Here is a 26587-nt window from a genome sequence, read left to right as displayed (position 1 = left end):
GCCTCCTCTTTGTGACGTGCGTCTAGGCAAAGAATCTGCAAGTTTCCCGCTTGATCCAAGGTCACGTGGCGCAGATTCCTATTCATCCCCGCCCCGTCTTCGTGTCGCGCTGGCGTGGGCGGCGCTGCCGGTGGAGCGTGAGGAGGCGTAGGAGGGAACCAGCGCCCGGGAAAGAGGCTCGTGTGGCAATCGTTAAGGGAGAAGCGCGTACTTGTTGACTCTGCATTTTCCCTCCCCCTCCCCGCAATTGTTCTTCCCCATCCTGCGCCTGTTTGGCACACCCGTCTCGTTTTTTTGAATCGTTTGTGAGGAAGGGAGAGGGGTGTTCTAGAATCGATAGGAGAGACGGGGGTTTGCTCTGGAGGGAAATAGGAGTTATGAAGAGCTCTTTAGTTCCAAGCCAGCCTATCCTCTTCCCAGAACAATATATACTGTTTTACTGACGGTGGAAATCTGGGCAGCTTTTAAAAGCAAAAGTAATTTAAACCTGCCTTTATGGGCATGCTTACAAGACACTTAAACACATGGAAATTATTTAAATAGGGAAAAATGTAGGTATGTGTGTGCATTATTAGTTGTTAGGCTGATATGAACATGTATTCTATGTGGATAGTAGCATCACAACATCTGGCAAGAAGGAACACCTCTAGATATGCTGAGCTTATCTGTTAATGTGAACATGTACATTCTGCACATATGTGGCCTCTGCAGAGTGTGTGCAAAGCTGATTTTTTAAAATGTTAATTTTGGTTCAGCCTATATATTTTGACCGTGCATAGGGTACATTAGTCTTTAGAGACATGGGGGGGGGGGTTAGGAGGCAGAGCTGATGCTGTGGCTTACACCACACCACTACCATAATTAAAACCTTTTCTTTCCTACCACAGTTTGCAGCATTCCCCGGAATAGGCAGGTTGCAGTCAAGGTGGAGAAAACAACATGGGTCAATGAGCACCTTGCAGGGAAAGAACAGTACAAGCAACAGTTAGCTCTTACTCTGAAAGACATTGCAGATAAGGTCTCAGAAAGGAATCCATACCATCTGAAAAAATCTTACACAGTCTGTTGGCCTCTGAAACTTTGTCAGAACCTTGGCCAAGCAGAATGAAAGGTATAGCAACAAAATTAACAAAGCCTTGCTATGTGCTTTTGAAGGATACCAACCAGCAAAAAAAACAAAAACAAAAACATTGTTTAATGCATCCGAATCCAAAGAAATTGCCACAGAAAATGCAAAACAAAAGGAAGGACGGTATTTATGAAAAACTAAGGGTTGCCCTGTTTGACTTGTTGGATAAAAATTGTACTAAAAAGCTAAAGACATCCCCCAAGATTAAGAATGCTGGGGGACAACTGGAATATGAAAAAGTGAACAAGGTGGAAAGTGGCTTGGAACTCGACACTTCTGTTCAAGTGCTAAGTTCTGGAGAATCAGACCCTGGGGAAACAAATAATGATTTTAGCATTAAAGCTGAAAGAGCAAAATCTACAGATATATCTGCCCTATGTGATGAAGGTATTTTTGCAAGATTTTCTAAGGAATCATGCCATGATAATTCCATTATCTATCTTTGTGATGAAGAAGAAATTGAAAAAGAGAAAGAGTGTTTAGATACTTCTCCAATTCATGAGACGCAGTATCAAGAGTATCAAGATCTGGACACATCACCTAGCTTTTTAGGAGAATCATCAATCAGTGATACTAGTCAAAATCTGATAGCTACTTTTCATACAGAAGCTTTACAGACTCACAAAATTTATTCCTCTTTTTCATCTGAAAATTCATTTAGTGAAACCAAGGTCTCCAAAATATCCAGAAGAATGGGTGCTTCTTCTCTGTTGCCTGATACAACTGTTAAGAAAGGAGACATATGTCAGGCAAACTCTGAATTTGAACCTAACTTTGTTTCAGGGGCCAATCTTAAATTAGACTTGAAGGACACAGTTTCTGACATAATGAAAAGTGAGTTGTCCATAGGAGAAATAATTGTTTCAGATTCTATGGATGCATCGGCTGAAGAATTTCTCGGAGAACAAGTGGGTATGGAAGAACATGAGACTCTAAACCCAAACAATACCTTGTCTGGGAACAAGAATATGGATAGTTGCTGGTTTCTTCTGAAAATTGATGAAGTTATAGATCAGGAAGATTCTGATGAAGAAAACACAGATGAAGAAAACAAATTCAGAGACCTGGAGTGTGGAGATGTTATTTTAGATCATGGTCTTGACTTTCCACAGTTGGAGAGCAAGTCAGGGTATCAGTCATTCACAGATGGCACTGCAGTTACCAAGCTCATTGAGAAAAGAAGAATGTCAAGTGATCACCAAGAGGACTTGGATGGGGAGATCAACAATGTAGAAGAAAGTGTGAATACTCAACCATCCGAAGAAAACAGTCCTGTGCAGGTGTGGTTGTAGTAGCATGTTCACTGTAGCCTGGTGCAAACACTACTATAGTTAAGGGACCAAGAGTAAGCCAATTAGGATAGCATATTCCCTCCTCCTATTCCACATGCTTTTTATTGTAAATTCTTCCTACCTGGCCTTAGCAGCCATTAAGTAATACCAATGTTTGTCATATGTATCTTACCTTTACATCCCAGACAGGAAGCTCAAAGAGGCTGGCGGTCTTGGTAAAATGTACCAGTTAAAATAGTCTAAAAATGTAAGTCCCAAATAACCTGCCTTCCCACTTCACCAGTGATTTCTAATTAGCTTCAAACCTAATATAGAATAGGGAAAATCTGTGGACTGTTTTAAAAATTATTGCAAACAACTTAAGTCATTAGCAGGATTGACATAAAAACGTGCAGTTACAATTTAAAGGGGATACAAAAGAAAAATTTAGTAAACAGGTTTGAATTGGATATGTAGGGGTAAAAGATACACCATAAGTAACAGCAGAAAGTGGGGAGGGGGTCATTAAGATTTGGCACATTGACTGTAAACTTAGTCAAAATATTTGTAAAATGGAAAAATAAAAAATAATTAAAAAAATTCTAATTAGTTTCAAACCTGGGTTAAGAATCCTGGTGAAGTAGAAAACCTGAATATTTGTATTTTTTTAAAAATGGGATTTGTTCTTTTATCCTGTCAAAGTTTCAGGACTATTTATAACATAAAAATATCATCTACGAAAACTGGCCCTAAAATGAGACCTCTACAGAATTCCATTATAAAAGCCCCAGCCAATCCCACCAGAGTAAGAAATGTAATTCCTCCTGCCATACTTGGCAAGCTTCAGAGAACACTTGTACACTCTTTAAAAATTACCTGGATTTTGAACACTGATGGTTGGAAAGGTGTTCTTTGCTGATCTTGATGGGAAACAGTGAGTGTGGGGGACGGGTGATCTGTTAGATATTTCTCTTAATCAGCCAACTAAAAAACAGATTGCTTTTAAAAGTTGGTTTATAATTGGTGTGTTCTCTTTCTGTCCAAGGAGGAAGAAAGCCTGCGACCACATCAATCTCACGGTGTAAAAATGGTCTTTTACGTATGTCATCTTCTTACTGTCCTCATTGCTTTATGGTTATGGTTTGGTGAGGATTAAGTAATCTAATTTTAATGCAGTATTTGAACTCAAGGGTTTACCATCTTATTTCTCAAGTTGCAGTATGATTATGCAACATAGCTCCTTTAAATTTAATAATAAAGAGGTAGGATATACCACTACAGCACTGGGATGGAAATAAGCTGACTCTGATTAATTATCCCCTTGAGTAACCATTAATTACCTACCGTAGATGCCTTGTTCCAGGTTAAAACTGGCCAGCTTTAGGGTGCTAATTGTAATTTAAGGTTGCAGTCTTCTCAGAAGTCCTATTAAATTGGGAGTAAGTAGGGCTTGGACTGCAGCTTCAATTATTATCCCTTTGGGCATGTTAACATCAGAAGGGCTGTAGCTCAGCATGCAGGTCCAATATTTGTTTAATTTCATTTCATAAAATGTACCACGTGATTATAAAAAAAGGTCAAAGTGGTTTCATGTGTGGCATCTCCAAGTAGGGCCGAGAATGTCCCTATGAGAGCCTATGCCAACCATTGTAGGCAGCACTAAGCTAGATTGACATTTCTTCCAGGGTTCTCTGGAAATACAGCGGATAAAAGATTGTGAGGTTATCAGGCTTGACATGAAGAGTCATATTCCCCTGAATCACACCAACGCCTAAAGCTGGGCCTGTTCTCTGAAAGTTAATAAGTAGTTCTGTCTCAGTGTTCTGAACTACATAGGCATTTGGTTATGTACACAACTCTACAAATTTGTAAACTGATGCAGATTAACTTTGAGCTTGTGATGGCCACTTAAAATCTGATAATGGGGCAGTTTGCACAGCACTACTTTTGAAGCCCAGTGTGTGTTTGTGATGGCCTTCAGAGCAGTCTGCTGCTGTTTCATCTTGTGGATGTACTGAATAGACAGGTGTAAATCAGCTGTCGCACATGCAGGTTAATCTGCGCTAGCTCAGAGTAATTACTTGCAACCCAGCCTCTCTCTGCAGCTATATTTGTGACTGTCTTGTAGATGTGTCTGTGCTAGAGCCAGCTCATGTAGGACTATTTGATTTGTCCTACCAACAACCAAATGGAAGGGAGAGGAAAGCAAGAAGCTACAGACTTTCCAAGAGGATCAGTTTTGTAATTATGAAGTGAAATGAGGGGTGAAAATGATCCTAATTATCACAATGAGTTGACAAATATCAGTATTGCAGAACAAAGGAATCAGATTCTTCTGGTGGACTCTTCTTCCCTTGAGATTTGTCTCTGGGATGTTGAGATACCACACTTTTTCATCTCTCTTCTTTCTGTATGTGGATTTTTGCCCTCTTGCGTCTCTACCCCCCTAGGGCTTGTGTGGCTGTTGGTTGCTGCAGGCCTTGCTATAAGCTTCCCCTAGCAAATGGTGCCTTTGGGACTGGCCAGGGGGTGCCGGTTGCCAGGAGCTGAGGCGGCCTTGGAGTAAGCAAGCAAGTGGGTGAGGGAGCCCAGCCAGCCAGTCCACTAGTCCTTGCTGTGGGGAATGGATAGACAAGTGGGGAGTGAAGAGGCACCTCTCTTTGGGGCAAAGGGTAAAGGACTGTGGACTCTGCAGGCAAGGGGTGACATAATTGGGCTTCTGAGGCTTGGAGCGCATTTCCCCACAGGGAAGCCGCAGAAAGAATGTAGTTGGTCAAGTGAGCTGCGGTCCCCAAAAGGTTGAAAACCTCTGGTTTAGATAGTTGGCACTTCTGAAATCAGAAGTGGTTCAGTGTGGGACGGTCAGGCACTGACTGGATGAATTGACCACTCGTATCCTAGTGCTTTTGGTTGAAGCCTTGCTTTTCCATGATTGGCTGGAAGTGGAATTAGAATGGTAGTTCTACACAGTACTTCATGTAACTCAAGCAATGTCTATTCCTAACACCAAGATCTTCCTATAATGTTGAGTACTGTTTAGCAAAGGTACGCATCAACATTAATTAGACACTTACACCCTCTGACTCTAATATTGCTCCTTTGAGGTAACAGAAGATGCAAGGAAGATGTTTTTAATTTAAGGTGTAAAGTTCTGAAAAGTCTTAATGGAACTTTGCCACCATTTGCTTGTGCAGCGGTTGGGCCTGATGTCATCACATGATGATAGTGAGGCTGACTTGAGATCTAGCAGGTCAGGTCAGCACTTCCCCATTCCCATAATGCCCTGTTTTAGGGTTTTATGCAAGCTGCCACTTGAGGTGGAGGGGATCCCACTTGCACCACTTTCACCCAACAGGCAAATTGGGAGCTCTGTTACCTGTGGAGTGACACCTCTTAAACCGGCTCCTCCCCAGCCCAATGCAGAGGGGGTTGTGATTACAGTGTTAGTTGATTAATCAATGAGTTTCAGTTTATAATTTGTGAGACTGCTAGTGAAGGGCACATGTGCTTATTAACTGGTAGAAAAATGGATATGATCAACAGTTTTTTCAGGTTGCAGTCACTGGGGGAGTAAGCTCCACTGAATACAATGGGTTTTGCTTCTGAATAGGATTCTGCTGCATATTGATTGACAGCTGCCTTTTGTTGCTAAGATGATTTTTTCTACATAACACTAAAACTTTCCTCAACCTTTCTTTTTACTATAATGACAAAGTGACTTAAATAAGCAACTGTCCATAATTTTAAAAAATAAAATAAAATTGTGTGACCATGTAAATATTAATGTGAGGTAGCAAGTAGAGTCACATTAAACTGAGTGTACAGTCTGTCCACTTAAGATTTTGCATCTGCATTACAGATACAAAAAAGGGCAAAAAACACTATAAGAGCCCCTCTCTTGTCCTGCTGCTTTATTAATGTCCAAAAAGAAATCAGAGAAGAGGCATTTGTAATGGAAATGAGCGCTTTGATCAGTTTATTATACCTACATTACAAACCCAAATGTGTCAATTAATGCCTTTTAGCCTCATGTATGAATTCCTGTTCCTGGATCCAATAAAGCAGAAAGCTTAGCTGCCAAATATAGATCCATTTTAGGATTATGGTGGAATTTACGACAGTTCCCACTCCTCCCCCATACTCTCCTAGTCTTATATTTAAAACCATTTTCTGTTTGATTCTATTTGTTCTATAATTTACTTCTTTTAGGAATTGTCTGGGTCAACAGTCAAACTCCTTGGAACTCAGACTCACGGTGATGAAATGTTCACCTTGGGGAAGCTCATAGAACTGGAGGATTCATCAGATGACGAGGTGCACATTACTAGATCCCATTCAGTATATATTTCCCATTACACTGCAGCATGATGAAATAACTGAGTAGAATGATTAGCAGCTGACAGCAATAAAGGTTAAGATAGTTGAGGAAGCTCCTTTTTAATGAAGATGATTGGATAGGAGTTTGCAATAAGTTTCAGGCCTCTTTCTGCTTCGTAGTGATGTCAAGAGCTTATTAATTTGTTGGAAGCCGAACTTGTCTCTGGTGCCAGTCATGCTGCAGAGGTTGTGTGAAAGGAGAATGTGACTGATACCTCTCAGCGCTGAGCTGGCTAAAGGGAGTATTTGTTCATCCATCCCTTTGTTCATTGTTGCGTTTTTTAAATCTTGCCTCTGGTGTCAAGTGGATTGCCTTGTTGAAAAATCCAGCAAAGCAAATGTCTTGCAACAAAAATATCCCCTTTTTAAACTTCCTTTCTTGCTATCCTTGCTGCTGAAATATTATTATTATTCATTAAAATCTGCATGCAGCCATTCAGTCATAGATCTCGGGGAAGTTCACAACACAAAAACACAATATAAAACCCACAAAATATGTAATATAAATAAGAACAAAAACAAACCAAGTATCTTCCCAGCAGATTTAAAAGGGTATCAGATGTTAATCAACCAAAGGTTTGATTGAAGAGGAATGTTTTTGTCTGGCGTCTAAAGGTGTATAATGAAGGGGCCAGCCATATCTCCTGGGGGAGAGCATTCCACAAAATGGAGAGCCACAACAGAAAAGGCCTGTTCTCATGTTGCTACCCTCTGGATCTCATGAAGGAGGCACAGGAAGAAGGTCCTCAGATGATGATCTCGGTTTGGGTAGGTTCATCTGGAGAAAGGTAGTTCTTGGGATATTGCGGTTCTGAGCCATTTAAGGCTTTATAGGTCAAAACCAGCACTTTGAATTGGACCCAGAAGCTAATTGGCAGCCAGTGCTGAAACTATCTTGCACCAGTGAGCAACCTGGTTGCCAGATTCTGCACCAGCTGAAGTTTCTGAATCATCTTCAGAAGCAGCCCCATGTATTACATTGCAGTAATCCAGGCTAGAGGTTATCAGAGCATAGACAACAAAACTTAGGCTAAGTGGGTGGGAAGGATCACAAGGGGAGAAACCCATCTCTGCACTTCTCCCCCTTAGAAACTTACAAACCATTCCGAGTGGAAAGCTATAGACCAGCAATATTACTGACAGATTGACTTAGGAATGCCAAGAAAGGCACCAAGTTGTCAATTCCTATCATAGACAGAAGGTATCCTGTTGGTGAGATGGGTAAAGAGAATATGAAGTATTGTACCATTTCTATTTTGTCAGTTTGATTACTTATTTGTGCAGCACTCACACTGCTTTATCTGAAAATTTAACATAATGAGCAGATCAAGAATCCATTTATTTTCAATTAATTTTTAATTAAGAGCATTTCAGTTTCACAGAAGAAAGTGAAAAAAGAAAAAGAAGAAAAAAGTGCAAAGAAAAATAAAAAGAATAAAAAATTTACACCCACACCCACCCACCCACTGTAGAGATATAGAGTAGGGTATAGCAGACTAAATAATAATAATAATAATAATAATAATAATAATAATAATAATAATAATTTATTTATACCCCGCCAGAGCCGGGCTCAGGACGGCTAACCAATAAAATTACAGTAAAAACATAATAGGAAAAAACTAATTTAAAATCCAGGTTAAAATGCAATTTAAAATGTAGCCTCATTTTAAAAATAGCCCATAGATAAAAAACCATAAGGGGAGGGAAAAAAGGGTCAGACTGAGTCCAAACCAAAGGCCAGGCGGAACAGCTCTGTCTTGCAGGCCCTGCGGAAAGATGTCAGGTCCCGCAGGGTCCTAGTCTCTTGTGACAGAGTGTTCCACCAAGTCGGGGCCAGTACTGAAAAGGCCCTGGCCCTAGTTGCGACCAATCTAACCACCTTGCAACCTAGGACCTCCAAAATGTTGTAATTTGTGGACCTTAAGGTCCTCCACGGGGCATACCAGGAGAGGCGGTCCTGTAGGTACGTGGGTCCTAGGCTACATAGGGTTTTAAAGGTCAAAACCAGCACCTTAAACCTGACCCTGTATTCCACCGGGAGCCAGTGCAGTTGGTAAAGCACTGGATGAATGTGATCCCGTGGCAAGGACCCCATAAGGAGCCTTGCCATAGCATTCTGCACCCGCTGGAGTTTCTGGGTCAGCTTCAAGGGCAGCCCCGCGTAGAGCGAGTTACAATAATCAAGCCTGGAGGTGACTTGCATGGATCACTGTGGCCAGATCAGGGCGAGAGGTAAGGGACAAACTGCTTAATATGGCGGAGATGGGAAAATGCCACCTTTGCTGTGGCTGCAACCTGCGCCTTCATGGAAGGGAGGCATCAAAGGTTACACCCAAGCTCTTGACAGAAGGCGCTGGCACTAATTGAGCCCCCGCAATATAATCAGTTACACTTGCATTTTTCTATAGATATGTAAGTACTGTTATTGTCATAATATATATATGATTGTTGTGAGCCTACTATATCCTGTATAAATTATTTCCAAATGTCAATATATTTCTCCAAATGAAGTCTGTGTCAATAAGCAATCCGTTCATATGTTGTGAGCGCTGTCATGTCTTCAATCCATCGATTAACGGGGACCATATCTTTATTCTTCCAGTTCATCAATACCAGTCTTGGCCATGGTTAGGGCTCATAGAAGGAATCCGTTCAGCAAAAGGTCTCTTACTTTATCAATTTTTCCTGATTAAAGGTCTAAAGAAACCAGTAACTTAGTTCCATTTTTCTTCCAACCATCCTGCAATTCCCACAGCACAAGGAAAGCCAAGGCAACTGTGCTCTTCTGCTACCAAATAGTAAAAATGAAGGGAAGCTGTATTCAGAAACTGTCATTCAGCACAAGCCTTTGAATTTAGGTAAGTTGCTGCTTATTTATTGAACATTTATTGCTTTTAGCCATCATTTCCCATGGATAGGCAAAAGGTAAAATCGACAGGTAGACATCTGGGCGCTTTACAGTAGATCCGTAAAATCCAACTAAAATTAATTCTGTATCATGGCTGGGCTTTTGCTAGTTGCATATCGGTTTCTGTGTTCCTCTTGTAAAATATGAATATTGATTTGTTAACAATGTATATAAGAGTTCTTGTTCATATACCTGATTTGCCACGACACAGACACAGATACAGATATATATTCCTATATGCAGATTATTCTAGTGTATGGCTTTTGAGACACAATAGATAATTGACTCCATACACCAGCCACAATTTTACGCCTGACTCTGGTTGGTGGATATTGGAGTTATCCAATGGAGATATAGCAAAAATACAGAATAGCAGAATAGAGCTCACAAGGCTGAAGTCTTCCCTCTCACCAGTGTTGCAAATAGTGAATGAATGAATGAATGAATGAGGAAGACACAAATCAATGGAGAATAAAAGCTATGTAGCCAGGATGTCTTATGTTTGCCCTCCACTGTCAGAGGCAGTATGCCTCTGAATGCTACTGGTTGGAAATCGCATGAGGCGAATGCAGTTGCACTCAGGCCTGTGACTTCCCATAGGACCTTTGGTCTGCTCCATTGGGGCTCATAGGTAATAAAGGTAAAGGTAAGGGACCCCTGGACAGTTAAATCCAGTCAAAGGCGACTATGGGGTGCAGCGCTCATCTCGCTTTCAGGCCAAGGGAGCCGGCGTTTGTCCACAGACAGCTTTCCAGGTCATGTGGCCAGCATGACTAAACCGCTTCTGGCGCAACAGAACACTGTGACAGAAACCAGAGCGCACGGAAATGCCGTTTACCTTCCTGCCGCAGCGATACCTATTTATCTGCTTGCACTGGTGTGCTTTCAAACTGCTAGGTTGGTAGGAGGGGGCTCATGGTATCACTGTGCACAGTGCTTTATGTGGTAAAAAAGCTGTGTACACGACATGTATTTAAAAAAACAACTTCCCCAAAGAATCCTGGGTACTGCAGTTGTAGCAGAGCTGCAGTTCCCAGCACCCTTAAACTACAGTTCTCTGGATTTTTGGGGGGTAGGGAAGTCATGTCCTTTAAATGTGCATTAAATAGATGCTTTATATGTAGCCCAAGAGGATAGGGCCCTGCAATCATAACTTCCCTGCTCAGTTAGAGCTCACTAGCTACAGATTTGTGTGTTCTATATAGCTCAGACATTTCAGTAACCAGTTCAATATTGAAATGTTATTTGATAAATCCCAGGATACTTTCAGACTGGTGAAGGGCTTGTTGAGTCCATGAGGTGTTACAAAACCACCTGTTGGTGTCCTAGAGTCAGAAGGTTTTCTCAGGGCAGAATATTCTTTTCTTTTTTAAAAAAGCAGCAACTGAAAAATGCTTATAGTACACCTTGTCTGAAGCAGTTAAGGGTTGTGTGCTCAAATAGTTTCAGCTCTGATGCTTTTCTAAGTGTAGAGAAAGCTGTTGGCAGTGTGGCTTCCCTGGGGAAGGAACTGTGAAGAGGGCAAGTTCTTTATTTCTTGAATGTTTTATCACAGCACTGCCAGTAACCAAAGCAAGCCCATCATGGGTACCAAACTGTTGAGAGTCCTGCTATGCCCAGAACAACAACTGCTATGACACATTGTGGCTCACACTTTTTTACATTCTGTGGATATTTTAAAATTTACTCTAGGACTGAGGCTAGTACTTTGGAGGGGAAATAAACTCAAATTTTGATTTTAAAGTGCTGCAGTTCAGCAGCTGGAGTACATTAGGCAAATTAGACAGTGTTGATAAAAAACACTGAATTTGCATTTTTGCTGTGGTAGCAAAATGTTCCTTTTTATCTCTTGGTGGTTCCAAGTACTGTGGAATGAAAGCAACAGCATTTCACAACATCTTCACAGCTCTAGACTCCAGGGTCTGCTCATGCTGGCTACTTCCCCCTCCTTTTTATAGGCTATATCAATGAATGTTCAGATGTTAAAAATGGGGAAGTGCTCATGTAGCTGACCATCATGCAGTCTTCTTGTAGCGTCTCAGTGGCAACAGGTGTTAGCTTGAGGGTGAATTGCATTTAACCAGCAATACAAAGGTGTTGTATAAAACAAGCACAGCCTGGGGCAGCAGTGGGGGGAAATAATATTTGCGCCTTGAAACAAAATTGTGGGGCCATTACTCCCCAAAAAGGATTGCTTATACAAGTTCTAATTATATAGTTCTATGATATAGTTTGCTTTTGGCTGCTGATTACTAGAGAGCAGTTTTCAGCTGGGAGAAGAAAATGAGTGTTGGCTGTTTTGAGTGCATGTGTGTTTCTCACTTCTATAACTGAGAATGTAGCCATTGATTTTTCAGAAAAGCTTAACCCCTTAAACAGATGGGGAACAATTTTTGTTCCATTCTAGGCAATGTTCTGAAGGCCAGTGGTAGGTGGAGCCGGAGGCAAAACTGGGCAGAGCAACAAATAGAAATTTTACCTTTGTACTGTAGACGACTTTCTGCACACACACACCCCTCCATCAAGAAAAACAAGGGGCACATAGTTCAAGCACACCAGGCAAAAATGCTCTTGTTTTAAAGTAAGGCCAGTGATGGGTGTAGTCTGGAGAGTTCCAAGGGTCATACAGAGAGGTCTGAAAGGCTACATTTGGCCCCCAGGCCTGAGGTTCCATACCCCTGCCTTAAAAGCAGGCAGTACTGAGTCTTCATATACTTTCTGTTCTGTAAGTTCCTTTGGGAGAATGTTGGAAGATCTGAAAGTTCTTTCTTTTGTTCTAAGATGATAATAGGACAAGGAGGAATAAGAGACGCCAGGGACTTAACAAGGCACCAGCTCCAGTTCACAGTTCTCAGCTGACTCAGGAACAAAGTCGTCGTAAGGTTGTGGATGCCTTGAGGGAAGCTCTTTTGAAAAGGTAAAAATGCCTGGACATCTCAGTCTACACAGGAAAGGAACGTATGTATGAGTCTTGATTGTAAGGTGGTAAAGGTAATCTGAAACATTTGTAGCATTATTCTTTTTATCCCGCTATTCCTTCAAAAAGTACAAGACATGATACATATCATGATATCCCATGATATCCTCACAATGGCCCAAGTCAATAACTCTAGCAGTTATACCACACTGGCATTACACATTTATCTGTTGCATTGAGATGTTGTGGACTCTGGGCTTGGCCCACTGACCAGTTTATTTGTGAAAGTGCAGACATGTTTGCAGATCAGCCCTTGTGTGGATGCCCTGTCTGGGTAAATCAACACATTCCTTGCCTTCTGTGTTTCAGGTTGGATGATTTGCCTGACCTGTGTGTACAGAAAAAAACAGTCATGAAGATAGCAAAGAAAGTGGAGCAGGAGATTTTCAAACGGTTTTGCTGTGTTGAACAAAACTACAAGAACAAGTACCGCAGTCTGCTCTTCAATTTAAAATCTGCAGAAAACCAGGTCAGAAAAACAAAATGAAAAAGCACACAAAACTCTTTATTTGCCTCTTGATATTTTTAATGGGCAGTGTGATTCTCCTTATTAAGCAAAGATTGTAAATTGCAGTGAAAGATAGACATTTCTCCCCCTATGTTTTGTTGACTTGTACCCTTCGTTACACTTGTCATCAAGTAATCTTTATTCCCTATGTAGGGTTGAAAGATGTGTCTAGCCATCACTGTTATTTTTTAAATTGGCTGTGCTAGTAAGATATCCTTGACTATGCAAAATGGCTCACCCTCTCAGCCTTTTTTAAAACAACTTGCAAAAGGTTGCTGCTGTGGATTGATTTATTGTTATTCTAATAAATAGTCTTTCCAATGAGGATTGCTTGTTTCACTTTATTTCAGTACCTCTTCCGCAAATTAATACTTGGGGAGATTACCCCCAAGAGACTAGTTCAGATGAGCTCCTTTGAGATGGCACCCCCAGAACTAGCAGAGTGGAGAGCCAAAGAGAACAAACGTGTAAGTAATCATTTTATGCCCACGAAAAGGCAATGCAGAGCGAGTCGGTTTCCAGCTTGGACCCCAAAGTTGTTTCTGAGTCAGCAGCTTGCTCTGTGCTTATCTGACGGCAGTTTACTTACTAGAGAAAAATATGTCCTAATAGAAGCCCAGCGGTGGGACATGTTTGGCTTTATTTTTCCATGTGTATCCTAGCCTTAGGACTCTTTCACACATACACAGTGGCAAACCTGTGCCACTGAGTGTATGCTTCAGGTCATAGCCAACCCTGGTTCCATAACAAGTGTATGTGTATGATACTATCTTGGTAAACACATGTTTATTGCATTTGTGCATTATATATCAAGTGTAAGCCCAAAAGCATTATATGTGAAGTGGCCCCCCAAAGTGCATATTTAGAGCCATGGCTACATCGCTGTGCTATTTGCAGGCGCTGGAAATAATAGAGAGAGAGGAACAAGAAGCACGAAGGTGTTGCTCTGCAAAATTCAACCACAAAGGAATTGTAGAGATAGAGAGAGAAGCAGAAGAGGACTTGATGTTCCAAGAAATATTTGTGAGTAGATAGCGATGTTCAGACAAGCACAACCAACTGAGCATACACTGTGCAAATCATTTCATGCTCAAGGAAAAATATACAGGTGGCTGAGATCAACCAGATTGTATGAAGCAGGCATTTGAGCTGCATGTGATGAATTTCTGATACAGGTTTCTGTGCAGTTTGTTGGGTAGTGGAGAACTACTTAACTGCACCACTTCCTTGAGTCCAAGCAGGTGCAGCAAAAACAGAGCCTAAATGTGGCCCTAGACTTTTGCCCTGCTTGTCATTAAAATTTCCTGTAATCACTATAAAAGAAGAGCAATGGGTTGCACTTGCCTGTACTGCAGAACCTGCGTAGGGACCCTGGGGGTGCAGGTCTTAAAAGTAATGGTGCACCTTACACTACAGTCCCTTAGACTTTTTGTTAGTAAGTTTGATTATTCTTTCAGTAGTGCTTTGGTTAGAGCCTGTTCTGGATAGGATCAGAGAGCCGCATAATTTGCCAGATGCTGTAAAGGAGTCAACAATAGCTCTTACAAGTGCTGCAAACTTTAAATTGGCTCTCCCCCTCCCCCCCGATTAATTGACTGTTGAGTTGTTTAACTAATGAGACTAATTGTAGTCAGTGAAACCAAAAGTTAAGGGCCCAGTAACTTGCCACCTTGCATTATTTTTAGGGATCACAGTCACCCAAAGAGGTGAACCATAGTTCTGAGGTTCCTAGAGTATCTGTGAGAGACCCAGATGATGTTCAGCGGAATCGTTCTGAGGATCCTAACTATCTTAGTTGTTTTGGTAAGTTACCAAACTTGTTAAGATTCTGCAGCAAAAAGAGGGATTGCTTTTTTGGACCACTGAATTAAAGATTCCAGCCATTCTTTATAAGACTGACCTTCTGAGTTTGGAGTTTTGTTTTTGAAGAAATAATAAATAAAAACTCACAAAGTCAATCTTCAAATCCAAGCAGCAGTAGAAAAATCTTGGGCCTGCCAATTAAATTTGACAATGGAGTAAAAGTATTATTGAAAATTGATTCAGAATCTTTTAATGTGGGGGGAAAATAGCACTGTTCCTTCTGGCTTTCTAGGACAAATTACTGCCGGCGGTGAGCAGGGATTTAAGCCACCTACGTACAAGCACGCTTTAAAACAGAAAGCAAATGCCACCAAACATTGGCACCCAAGCACCATGTACTCAGAGGAAGGAGAAAGGCCTCTGCATGTGGACAGGTCTGTATAATTCATACTTCTCAACCCACAGAACTTTAATATTGATGATAGAAACCCCATAAATAACGCAACACTTTAAAAAATGATACATTAAACCTTAAAAGAAATAAGTCAGTCTGAGATGTGTGAAGCTTTGTTCATTTGGTGGCTATCAACAGTTACTTTTAAGCTGTAGCAGTAACTCAGGCATGCATTGCCATTTTCCCTTCATACAAGGGTAAGAGGAAAATTTCCATTGAATAGCCTTTTAGAGAGAAATGAGATAATAAAGCACAGCATATCTAGATTTATAGGAGAAATGTGATTCTTACTCTTCTACCACCCATCCAACAGATAGAAGAAGAAAAATTCTGAGACTTAGTCTGGTGTTTTTGGAACCTTTGTAGTTGTTGGCTGTCGTATTTGGTATCAGTATGTCCTGTGTTATTGGCTGAGTTGTTGAGGAATAGTTCTGAACGTTCTGACTTAACAAAAGTTTAAAAAACAATGATCCACAGAAACAGATGGCTTCCATTGCAACAACTTCCAGAGGGGTACTTTTGTTAGTCTCTTGAAAAGAAAAGAAAAAAAGCACTTTAAAGACTAATAAATTTATTATGGTGTTAGTTTTCATGGATTAGAGTCCACTTCATCAGATGCATTGCAATACCTCTCAGTTTGTATGTGTCTGGGGGGGGGGGGGTGAGAGAGTATAAAAACTGGAGTTCATTGGTAAGGAAGTACAAAAAGTACCAATTTAATTAGAGCTTAACTGTATGCAAACACTATGAAACATTACAACAATTGGTGATAACAGAATCTGCTTAGCATTGCTGAGTAAAATAACACCTGTAGTTGGACCGGAAACAATTGTCTCTATTCAGGCCCAAATGAACTAGAATCAAATTTCTTGATAAATTGTAACTCGGCCGTTTCATGTTGGGATTTCCCTTTGAAGTTCCTTTGTTCAGGGATAGCTACCTTAAGGTCCACAACAGAGTGTCCCCATAGCTTGAAATGTTCTTCCCCAGCCTTGCTGATCCCGCTTTGAGTAGCCAATAGCTGCACTCTTTGGGATAGCTAGCAGCGAGAGGAGCAGGAGGAGTAGCAGGCTCCATTTACCACATTCCTTTGTGTCTGTTTGGATTGGACCCAATAAAACAAGCAGTTGAAAAGAATGACATTTAAAAACAGTTTTTAAAACAATAAAACCAGAAGTTCAGTTCAGAGGAATGCTTGCGTAAACAGGTGTGTCTTCAAGAGCTGGCAGAATGCCAACATTAGGAGACATTTCCTAAGAGCTATTTGATGGTGGAGCGTGCATCCGGAAGTGGCGAGTTCTTCTTTTCTGTAGGTATTTAAGCACAGTGGATAGCCATCTGTTCGGGATGTTGTAGTTGCAAGATCCTGTATTGCAGATCCTACATTGAGCCCTGGGGGTTGGACTAGATGGTCTTTGAGGTCTCTTCCAGTTCTACGATTCTGAACAGAACTGGATTTGCATATTTCCTCATATCTTTTAGCCCAATCTCACCTCACATTCCAAAGAAACATCAACGAGTGGAGAAGCAGCCCAGGAACTCTGCCATCTGGGAAGGAGTCATTCACATGTTCAGTGTGAAGCAATTTGTGGCAAAAGCATATCCTGTTTCTGGATCCAGCTGTAATCTGTCACAGGTATGAGCAGTGGTGGCTGGTAACACTTTGACTTGGTAGTGCTGTGTCATAGTCCCGTTGCCAAGCAACAGCATGCAGAGCTTGGTGGAGTGCGAGTCCAAACAAACAGGAAATACCGTATTTTTCATTCTATAGGACGCACATTTTCCCCTCCAAAAATTAAGGGGAAATGTGTGTGCGTCCTATAGAGCGAATGCAGGCTGCGCCGCTAAGCCCAAAGCCAGAACAGGAAGACGGAGCACTGCGGAGCGCTCCGTCTCGCTGCTCTAGCTTGGGGACGGTGCCTTCACCCCGCTGTCCTGCAGAAGCTAGCAAGGCTGTTCCCAAGCCAGAACAGCGAGACGGAGGGCTCCGTCTCGCTGCTCTAGCTTGGGGACGGCTGCGCGCAAACCTCTGCAGGGCAGCGGGGCGCTGCGCTCCAAGGTAGGGCCAGGAACCACAGGCTTCGTTTCCAGCCTCTGACTGCTGCTGAGAGCTCTGTTTAAGAAGGCTGGAGCCAGCTGGTTCTCATCAGTGCCTTCTCTGTGTCTTTGAAGGCTGATTAGCTGCAGGTGGAGTCACTCTGCCTTCTTCCCTTCAGGCTGCTGTTCAGCCGGAGAAGCTGACTCCTGGCCCATGGCAGGTTGCAGTTTTTAACCTTGCTTCATCACAATAGGACTCATACAACACTTATTTAAGAAAGTGTGCCATTACAGACGTGCAGATTGCCACCGTCTCCTTGATGGAAAACACCCATTATTCTTTGCACATCTATGGACATGGGAAGAGCTGCTAAGCAAGAGGGCTGAAGTATCATTTTCAGACAATATTGATTGCATATTTCTTATTTAGAAATTAAGGCAGACCTCACAGCATAAGTTTGTGAATTCGTGCATTGATTACAGCTACATATCCATTTCCAAAGAACTAAAGAAACATGCAAAAACTTTTAAAATGTGAGGAACACTTGCTTCCAGTTGCATGCAGTTATCCTCACCCCAAATCAATTTTAACTTTTCATTATCCAAAACACATTTTTTTCTAAATTAAAAGAATCCTTACCAACACCTGCTGCTGCTTTTAATGAGTGAGTACAGGGAAATGGTTAATGCACAGTTCGTTGCAATACATACACAAGCTATCCACCATTCTCCCAGGAAATTCACAGAAATAAATGCAAAGTGACCAAATTAAAAAATAGATATTTTTAAAGGAAAACGACGCACACTGTGCCTGCTATTTCTTGCTTGGTTGCTCTCTAGCAAAGTCACAAAACAAAATACTAAAGTAAAAAAGGCACCTTGGGGAAGGGAACATGTTAATTCTCTGGTTACTAAAGTCCAAGGTTTTTTTTGAGCAGGAACTTGGTTCCCTTACCTTTTAAAAATTAATTAACTATTTTTGGTCGGGAGGGGGGTGGCCGTCCTGAAACGATATACACCCAATGCCTGAGCCAAAAATCCGCCTATATCTCTAATCAATAAAGTTGTGGCCATTTCTTTCTTTTTTAAAAAATCATTATTATTATTTTTCCAGTAAGAACATCCAATTAACAAATCCATCAAATTATAATCCAATAAAAAATAATAAAATAAAATAAAAAACAGCCAAATTACAATCCAAATTGTTAATTATTTTTATTTTTAATTTTTATTTTTTCTGGGCTTCTCATAGTCTGGACCTCTGAAGTATATCTCCAATATTTTCATTTCTGCCTTCTTGTTGTTTTCATATTTTCAAGGTTGTGGCCATTTGTAATCCAGATCATTGTTTGCTTGAGTTTATTAATCACATCTTACATTTAGCCACTGCCCGTGTGTGTGGCACTGGATCCCGCATTAAAGAAACAGACAAGCTTTGTGTTGAATTCCCCTGCTAAAACCTATGAGGAGATCTGGCCTTCAGGGAAACAGCTCTGAGTTTGCTCAGAACAGTTGTTACAATTTGATAAGGCTGGAACAAACTAGGTCCTCTCTAATCAATGTAGATTGCCTTCATAACAGGAAGGAGGGGAAACTGTTCAGCTAGGGCTCAAAAACTGGCAGTTCTCCTTGAGGAACATGGGAAGGACCTCTTACTATCCAATACTTTTGGATTAAGTGTGGCTAAGTGATACAGAGAGCAGACTGGCCAGAGAAAAGGCAATTGATGGAAATATCTTCAGAGCTTCTCTTGAGTTCAAATGGAAGCATAAAATGTGTGTGGGACAGGGAAGAATGAGTGGCTTTGAAATTGGGGGGGGGGGTCCTTTAAAAAAGTGTTTGACATTCTCCTTGGGAGGGTTGTGCCCCAGTAGTCCAAGTGTAAGAGCCTCTACTGGGTATAAGCAGGGCTAGATTAGGTACAGAGCAATACCTCCACATTTCCTCCACCCATTTAAGAACTTTCAGCAAGCTTGCCACTATTATCAGAGCATCCCTTTTATGTTGCTTCTTGGGTGGGATGTGCTGACCAAGTCCTAATAGCTCTGGAGGAGGGATAAGCAACTGCTAAATAAGCCTTACTGTCTGTTAGAGCAGCAGGGTAAAAAGAGATGACAAAATAAGGTATCTTTTTACTCTTCCCTGGTTAAGTTGAAACTGATGTTCCAGGGATTCTGATATTGCGACAATAAGTCATAAAGCTGCTGTAGTGCACTAAGACAGTAAATTATGAGATGGAAAATCCATCCTTCAAATCATATTTCTGCCATGAAAGTTTTAGGAAGCCTCCCTGCACTCCCCATCTTCAGTAAGGATAGAACTGCTGCCCTTAAAACAGCCCTAGGAGGATTGCTAAGATAATGTTCATTCTAGATCTGTTTCCACTAGATCAGTGTATTGTTGGAAAACAAAATTCAATCACAGACATGTGGATTTCTCTTATGATAGTGTTCTTTATGCTCTTTTGATTCGTCTAGGCCTTACCACATCTTCTACAGGGAAGGGGCTGTATTCTCCCTGAGGATGTCTGGGCCTGTCTAGACAGCGTATGGCCAGCAAACAGCAAGGTATCTCTCTGAAAGGTTCTTATTTTAATCAGACTCTGTTGCTTATTTGATACCACAGTTGACCTTGAAGGTTCCCACAGCCCCATCGGGAAGATCCAATGCAGATTTGTGCCTCCTCAGGATCCTCCTTTGTAAAGAGTGGGATTTGGAGCCAAATTACATGTTATATAGCATCAGCTATGTAGCAGATTTTTTGCTTCTGTATTTACCATAGGTAGTTCTGCAGGTGCATGTGTGTCATCTGTATAGGGAAGGTAGCACAGATGCAGCTCTGAACAAAAGTTCTCTCATCCAGACTTTGCTTTTCTGCTGGTTGATATTTCCACTGAGTCCTTGGGTCCAGGGATATATCATTCAAGGATTGTAGTTTTGCTCTGAATTGTTTTAGGGCTGTAGCTTAATGACATTGTTTTAAGGTGTTTGTGTTAGGGCTGGGAGATATCTGGTTTTCAACATCGTGATATATCACCACCTAAGTGTTGTGATATACCAATATATCTTGGTGTCTGAAATAAGGCTGGAACTATGTAGAGGTGAACAGTAGGGCTGGGCGATATCTGCTTTTCAACTTTGTGATATATCACCAGCTAAACATTGCATTATACTGATAAATCATAATGTCTGAAATAACAATGGAGCTATGTAGAGGCATTGGCTGGTTTTACGGTTTTCGCCACATTGTGATTTTTGCATAGCACACAGACACACACACATTGTGATTCACAATATATTGTCAGATCAAAAATGATAAAACCAGTATCATGGTATGGTATTGAAACTGGTTTTGGATGATATATTGCATAGCCCTAGCGCATATCATGATTCATGACATATTGCCCGGTCAAAAACTATGAAACCAATATCACACTATAGACTTCAAACTGGTTTTGGATGATATATCATCATATTGCCCAGCCCTAGTGTGTGTGTGTGTAAGTAAGTAAGTAAGTAAGTAAGTAACACCCAGTATACTGCAACACCAGATGCTCAGCATAAATCAAAGAACAGTATGAGCCCTTGTAGCTAGATTAGAAGGTGAATAACATTGCTCTTAGCAATCTAGGGCCTCCTGATAGTTACATCTGTAATTTCTGAGCTAAAGAATAAATTTAGTAATTACTTCTTGCCTTTCCTATACATGCAAATCTGTTCCATCACACAGATGGTGGTGGGGCATTTATAAGGAAAGAAACCCATAGAAAACATCTGAAGGCAGCCCTGTTTAGGGAAGCTTTTAATGTTTAATAAGTTATTGTATTTTAGTGTTCTGTTGGACGCCGCCCAGAGTGGGTGGGTATAATATTTATTTATTTATTATTATTGAAGTACAAGGATTTTATCTTAGTATGTTGGTAGTTCCTAGTAAAAAAAAATTATGTCAGCACCATCCAGAACTCTCTTCTGTTACGCTTTCCTGTTTCCAGAAGTGTTGCGGTTGCACATAGTAAAGGACCAGACTGTGGGCCGGAATAGGTAGGGCTTACAAACACTTTCTGAGGAGGCAGGATCTTTCTTGAACTCCTGTCATCTTCCTGCCTTGATCAGGGAAAGTTCTTTCTCGGAGCCTCTTAATGGCTAGAAGTGAGCAATGTATTGTGGTACTTCAGGTTACATACACTTCAGGTTACATACACTTCAGGTATGTAGACTCCGCTAACCCAGGAATATTACCTCGGGTTAAGAACTTTGCTTCAGGATGAGAACAGAAATCGTGCAGCAGCGGCGCAGCGGCAGCAGGAGGCCCGATTAGCTACAGTGGTGCTTCAGGTTAAGAACAGTTTCAGGTTAAGTATGGACCTCCTGAACGAATTAAGTACTTAACCTGAGGTACCACTGTATAAAAAAAACAACAAAAGTACAAATAGAAAGAAAGAGATAAAGAATGCAAGAACTAGAAGCTTAATGTGGGAATAGAAGGGCTCAAAGCCTCACATCCACTGGAAACTAAATGCATTCTTCTTCCCTCTCCGTCAGAGAGGCTACAACTGGAGTGGACACCACTTGGGAACTCCCAGATATCTTGTGCAGCATCTGATGTCCCCCAACCCACCCCCAGTTGCTGCCAGATGTGGCAGCCTAGAAGTTACCAACAACTATAAAGTGGTAGCAGGGAGCCAGATAAGACACTCCATCTTCAGGCCCTGCCTTCTGGCTTTGAATCAAACTGCAGCTAGAAACAGTCCAGCATGACCTTACCTTATAGGAGTGGATGTGATTTCCAGGCCCCAGACTTGATGAGCCATTCCCTGCTGCCACCCTTATTCTTGATTGAAGAAATTTTCATCCCGACCTGACCTGATCTGTAGGGTTGCTTGAGGCCACAGTGGTGCACCAGCGGCAGTAAGTCAGATGGTAGAAGGGAGGTGTTAGGCTTTCTTCCAAAGGAGGTGTGAAAAGCTCTTCAGCCACAGAGCCCCTCCTGATCTGGCAGCTGTGTTGTGTGGGCCTGAATGCCCTGACACTTACAAGAAGAGCAGGTGCTCAATAGGCAAAATGTTCCTTTTCATAGGAGCTCTGTACTCCCTGATAATAGCTTCTTTTCTTTTTCTTCCCATGTTTGCGCAGGAGATGGGAGTGATAAGATTCCACCCCAGCTTACCCAAAGGCTTCGACCCTTATAATACTCTGTATTCCTACTTGAACAATAAACAGAGATATGGCATCGTGGACAGCAACCAGATGGAGATATTCATGGTGCCATTAGCAGCTTACCAGCCTGTGCCTTCTAAACTGCATGCATTTGGTGGTCCAGGTAGGAACTGGGAACAAATCTTTCTCCTTTTTCTTGAAGTTCATGGAAGTGGAATTGAACAATTATCATAGATATCTTTCTGGAAAACACTTTGTGCCACATTAAGTCAATACTCAGATTTTCCTTTCCACTGTAAACTAATATGGCTATTCTACTACAATTTCTTTTCTGCATGAATTTTGTTTGTATAAGCAGTTTTGTTAGATTGGGGGTGGGGAAGACTGAGGAGGGAAGGACATGATAGAGGTTTATAAGATTATTTGTACCGTGGCACAGAGAGGGTAAACGAAAGAGAAATTTTACTTCTCAGCATACAGAAGCTTGTAGAAATCTAATGACACTGATAGGCAGAAGGTGTAAAGGCAAACAAGAGGACTTTTTTTAAAAAAATGTTTTTTAGTAAAGATTTTCTGGGCTTACAAAAGTACATACATCATCTCTATTTTCAGATCATAAAGTTCTTTCTACAGATCAGTTATATTCGATGTGAAACTTTGATGTATACATATATAGTTGGGGGAGAAGAGAGTTGGGGAGAAAGCGGGGCGGGGAGAGAGAAGGGGCTAGTAAACTTTCATTTTTTCAGTCATGTGGGTAGGTTTTATTTCCATTCATTTATTATTTTCATTGATTCACCAGGGATAACGTACTGGATGATGTGAAGAATGACATTTCCCTTGGAGTAACTCAGTGAAAAATACCCAGGCCATGTGCTAATGGCAAGGGTGCCAAGGCTCTGTATATTTGCTACCAAAACAAATCCAAATTTTGGAACTAGGAAACAGATGTTTAGCATATATTATTGCAAAATATCTGCCAGAGAATACAGGCCATGGAAAGAAAATAAGGAGTACACTGAAGGATTCTGGGGCTTCTGAGTCCTCCCTAGATGTTGGCCCTGACTCCAGTATGCGCATGGAGCTGGTTTGTGTAGCAAATTGGATCATTACTGATTTTGTGGAGCTGCCTGTACTCATTGGAACCACTGTATGCATATTGGAGCTTCTGGAGTGATGGAGCTTCGCAGAGTTTGAAAATGAATCTTGAATGTTTGGCATATGAGGCAGATATGTGTATGCCCCTCTGAGCAGAATCCTTCAATTGCTGGTCATCTTAAAAAGTCCACTTTTCTGAATCCCTCTGCCCTTGGCCTTTTTCATCATGTTATCTGATATGACCTTTGCATGCCTATTCTGAGACAGCACAGAATTTGATCATCTGGCTGGAGCAGGATATTAAAATGTATTTGTTGACATTTGGAAGTGGTGGTATCCTTTTATTTCTCATTGCAAAGCGCTAGGGAATCATGTGTCCATTTATCAAGAATGCTATTTCCTAGGACTGATGTGAGGGGATGAAGAGAGGCAGGCAGGGCAGTGGGAAGCACCAAATTGATTGAAGTGATTCCATCATGTAAATGAAGTTTCATAATAAGGATTATTCTACTACATCACTTCAGTCTGTGTCTGGTGTTAAACCCTTAGACACACACCATAAATTTTACATTTTCTAAAGCAGTACACGTCTGCTTTTTTCTAAACAAGTTAGATGATTGCTAGTGGGTTTAAGGACTTGATTTTTTTTTAATTATTGAATGATTTGCCCCTCCCCCCAGTTTGCTTTTAAAATGTCGGGGTGCATGCTGCAGTCAAATTATTGTAGTTTCCTAGGAGCTAAGGCACCTGTTTTAAGAACAGCTGAGATTCTCATGCTTTTGTCTCTGGGTTGTCACTAGAGTTACAGAAACATGTCATTTCGTTTATTTGCTTTCTTTCTTTCCATAGGGCTTGAGCCATGCCACCCTTCTTTGTTGCTGGGACTAATTCTGCCCAAGAGAACATGTACAGGCAGTTTGGAAACAATATCTAATCCTTTACCAAAAACCAGAAGAAAGAATATCACTTTAAAGGACAGCACTGGAGCTGATAGCTTTTCTCTTCCACAAGTGGACACTTGCCAGACATTGCCACCACCACAATTGTCCATAGATAGCCTTCTCTGTGGAAATGAGGGGCCCTTGCTAGTCCTTCCAAGACAAGAGCCTTTAGCAGCTGATGCTGTCTTTGCTCACCCTGAAGAGCTTGGTGGAGAGACATTTCATAGAGATCCTTCCTCTTTGCGGCATGAAGAGGCAGGAAATGAAGCCAACCACTTTCCTGTAGGTGATACTCTCCAGTCACTAAGTAGTTCTTCTTGGTCAGTGGAACAGTGGAACAACTTGAGTCTGGGAATCTTGGGAGCACAGCCACATCAGGACAGGGATCTTGTGCAGCTCTGTGGTGATTCTGATCAATCACATATCTGGAAGACTATTGAGCTTCTTTTGTCTTCTGAGCCTGTGTGCCCAGATCAACATGAAGCAGATGGAGCAAACATAATAGATTCCTCATTCTTACAGAGCATCCTTTGTGCTGATGCTTTGCCACCTTGCGAAGTGTCACAGGTTCTATCTTCGCCCCAGATTCCTTGCATTGCATATGTTGCTGGAGAACCCAACTCATTGTTGCAGGAAACTTTATCCCTCATCCAGCAGGTTGAGTCCCATCTCCAGACTCAGGGGCCTAATACACAGATGCCCTAAGAGCCTTGTGGCCCTCAAGGACTAAACTGTAGTTGTTTAAAAACAAAATGCAAAGAAAGGGAAAGGTGGCTTTAAAGATTGTGGTGAGGCATGGCAGCCATCTTCTAATGCAATTAAGAATTTATCTCAGGGAAAAAGCGTGGGGGGGACACCTAATATTGGATTTGTGCTTTTCCAACTTTTAAAATATATATTTGCTTTTGTTGTTGTTGTTCATGACTCTCATAATCCTTGTCCTCTGGCAAGATTTGATCAATATTCAGAATGTGCTTGTGGTGAAAAAAACATTATGACCACTGGTGATGATTTTGCAAGCCACTAAGAGGTGAATACTGATGACCAACTTTACTAAGCATTCACGTAACAATTTTGGTCAGTCAGTCAGCTGTATTGTCCTGCCACGGAGAATCTTGCCATGCTTCTGTACCTGGCCAGAAAACTGGAGAACCAGTGGGAGAGATAATGTGATCTTCACCTCTTGTTAGGAAGATGATACCACATGGACTGGTTTGCCAAGTAATGTTTGCACACCACTTGTTAAAGGGCCACCTCTATTTTCCTGGAAAGCTTTCTTTCTACCAAATTGGAATCAACAGTTGCAGGTCAATGTATTGAGACTTGGATCTCTGCCAACCATATTGTAAACAGCAGGTGGGAATTCTAATGGCAACAACAACAGCATTCAGGTAGGGGGAAATCACATTGGGGAACAGACTGTGTAAGCTGCAAGAGGTGGAAGGTTTATCACCCTCCGTTACCCATCAAATTGGACTCCCTCGTTTCTAAATGATCAGAGCAGATCTGGGTTTTAAAATAATGCATTTGCCACTGTGGTTCATCTTGATTGGTTCTGTAAATGGTGTGAGCCTTGGCATGCAAAATCTGAAACAGTGTCTGTGGCAAAGCTGATTTCAGTATAGCCTGAAAACAAGCATTCTCCAGTATGACAATGCAAATTCATGCTTAATAACTTCCTGAACAAAAGGGTTTGATGGTGAGAGATACAAGTGAATAAAGTTCCACTATTTCTGGGTTTTTTTGAAATTAGATGTGGTTGTGTGGGGTAAGAGAGAGTGACCCTAGTGGTCAAAAAACTGATGTTATAAGATGAAAGTTGGGTCGGTACTGATGTTATCTGCATACAGAATGCTAGCATGACAGATTTTTCTGTTTTTCTGTTAAGCTGTTCATAGCAATAAAAGCTTTGTTAATTGTTATAA

The 26587-nt window shown here is 41.4% G+C and overlaps 1 protein-coding gene across 8 annotated transcripts; it reads left to right on the top strand.

Annotated features, from left to right (window-relative positions):
- Window positions 1-62: 62 nt before the first annotated feature.
- On the top strand, window positions 63-26587 carry SPOCD1 (SPOC domain containing 1). 8 transcript variants are annotated; one of them, XM_081202632.1, is made up of 16 exons: window positions 63-176; window positions 888-2409; window positions 3446-3499; window positions 6610-6714; window positions 7393-7545; window positions 9536-9638; window positions 12470-12605; window positions 12975-13134; window positions 13524-13640; window positions 14071-14196; window positions 14859-14976; window positions 15269-15410; window positions 16913-17066; window positions 19945-20034; window positions 22600-22786; window positions 24571-26587. In XM_081202632.1, the coding sequence occupies exons 2-16, from the start codon at window positions 1105-1107 to the stop codon at window positions 25365-25367; spliced, it is 3747 nt and encodes a 1248-aa protein (XP_081058758.1). In that variant the 5' UTR covers window positions 63-176; window positions 888-1104; the 3' UTR covers window positions 25368-26587. The 8 variants fall into 8 exon arrangements, with proteins under 8 accessions (XP_081058758.1, XP_081058757.1, XP_081058760.1 ...); XM_081202631.1 differs by having other exon boundaries at window positions 79-191; XM_081202634.1 differs by having other exon boundaries at window positions 161-180.

This window comes from Podarcis bocagei, assembly GCF_964188305.1.
Source record: "Podarcis bocagei genome assembly, chromosome: 7".
In the NCBI taxonomy this organism is placed as follows: Eukaryota; Metazoa; Chordata; class Lepidosauria; order Squamata; family Lacertidae; genus Podarcis; species Podarcis bocagei.
Note: the sequence above shows the minus strand (reverse complement) of the source record. Positions and strands in the feature narration are given on the sequence as shown.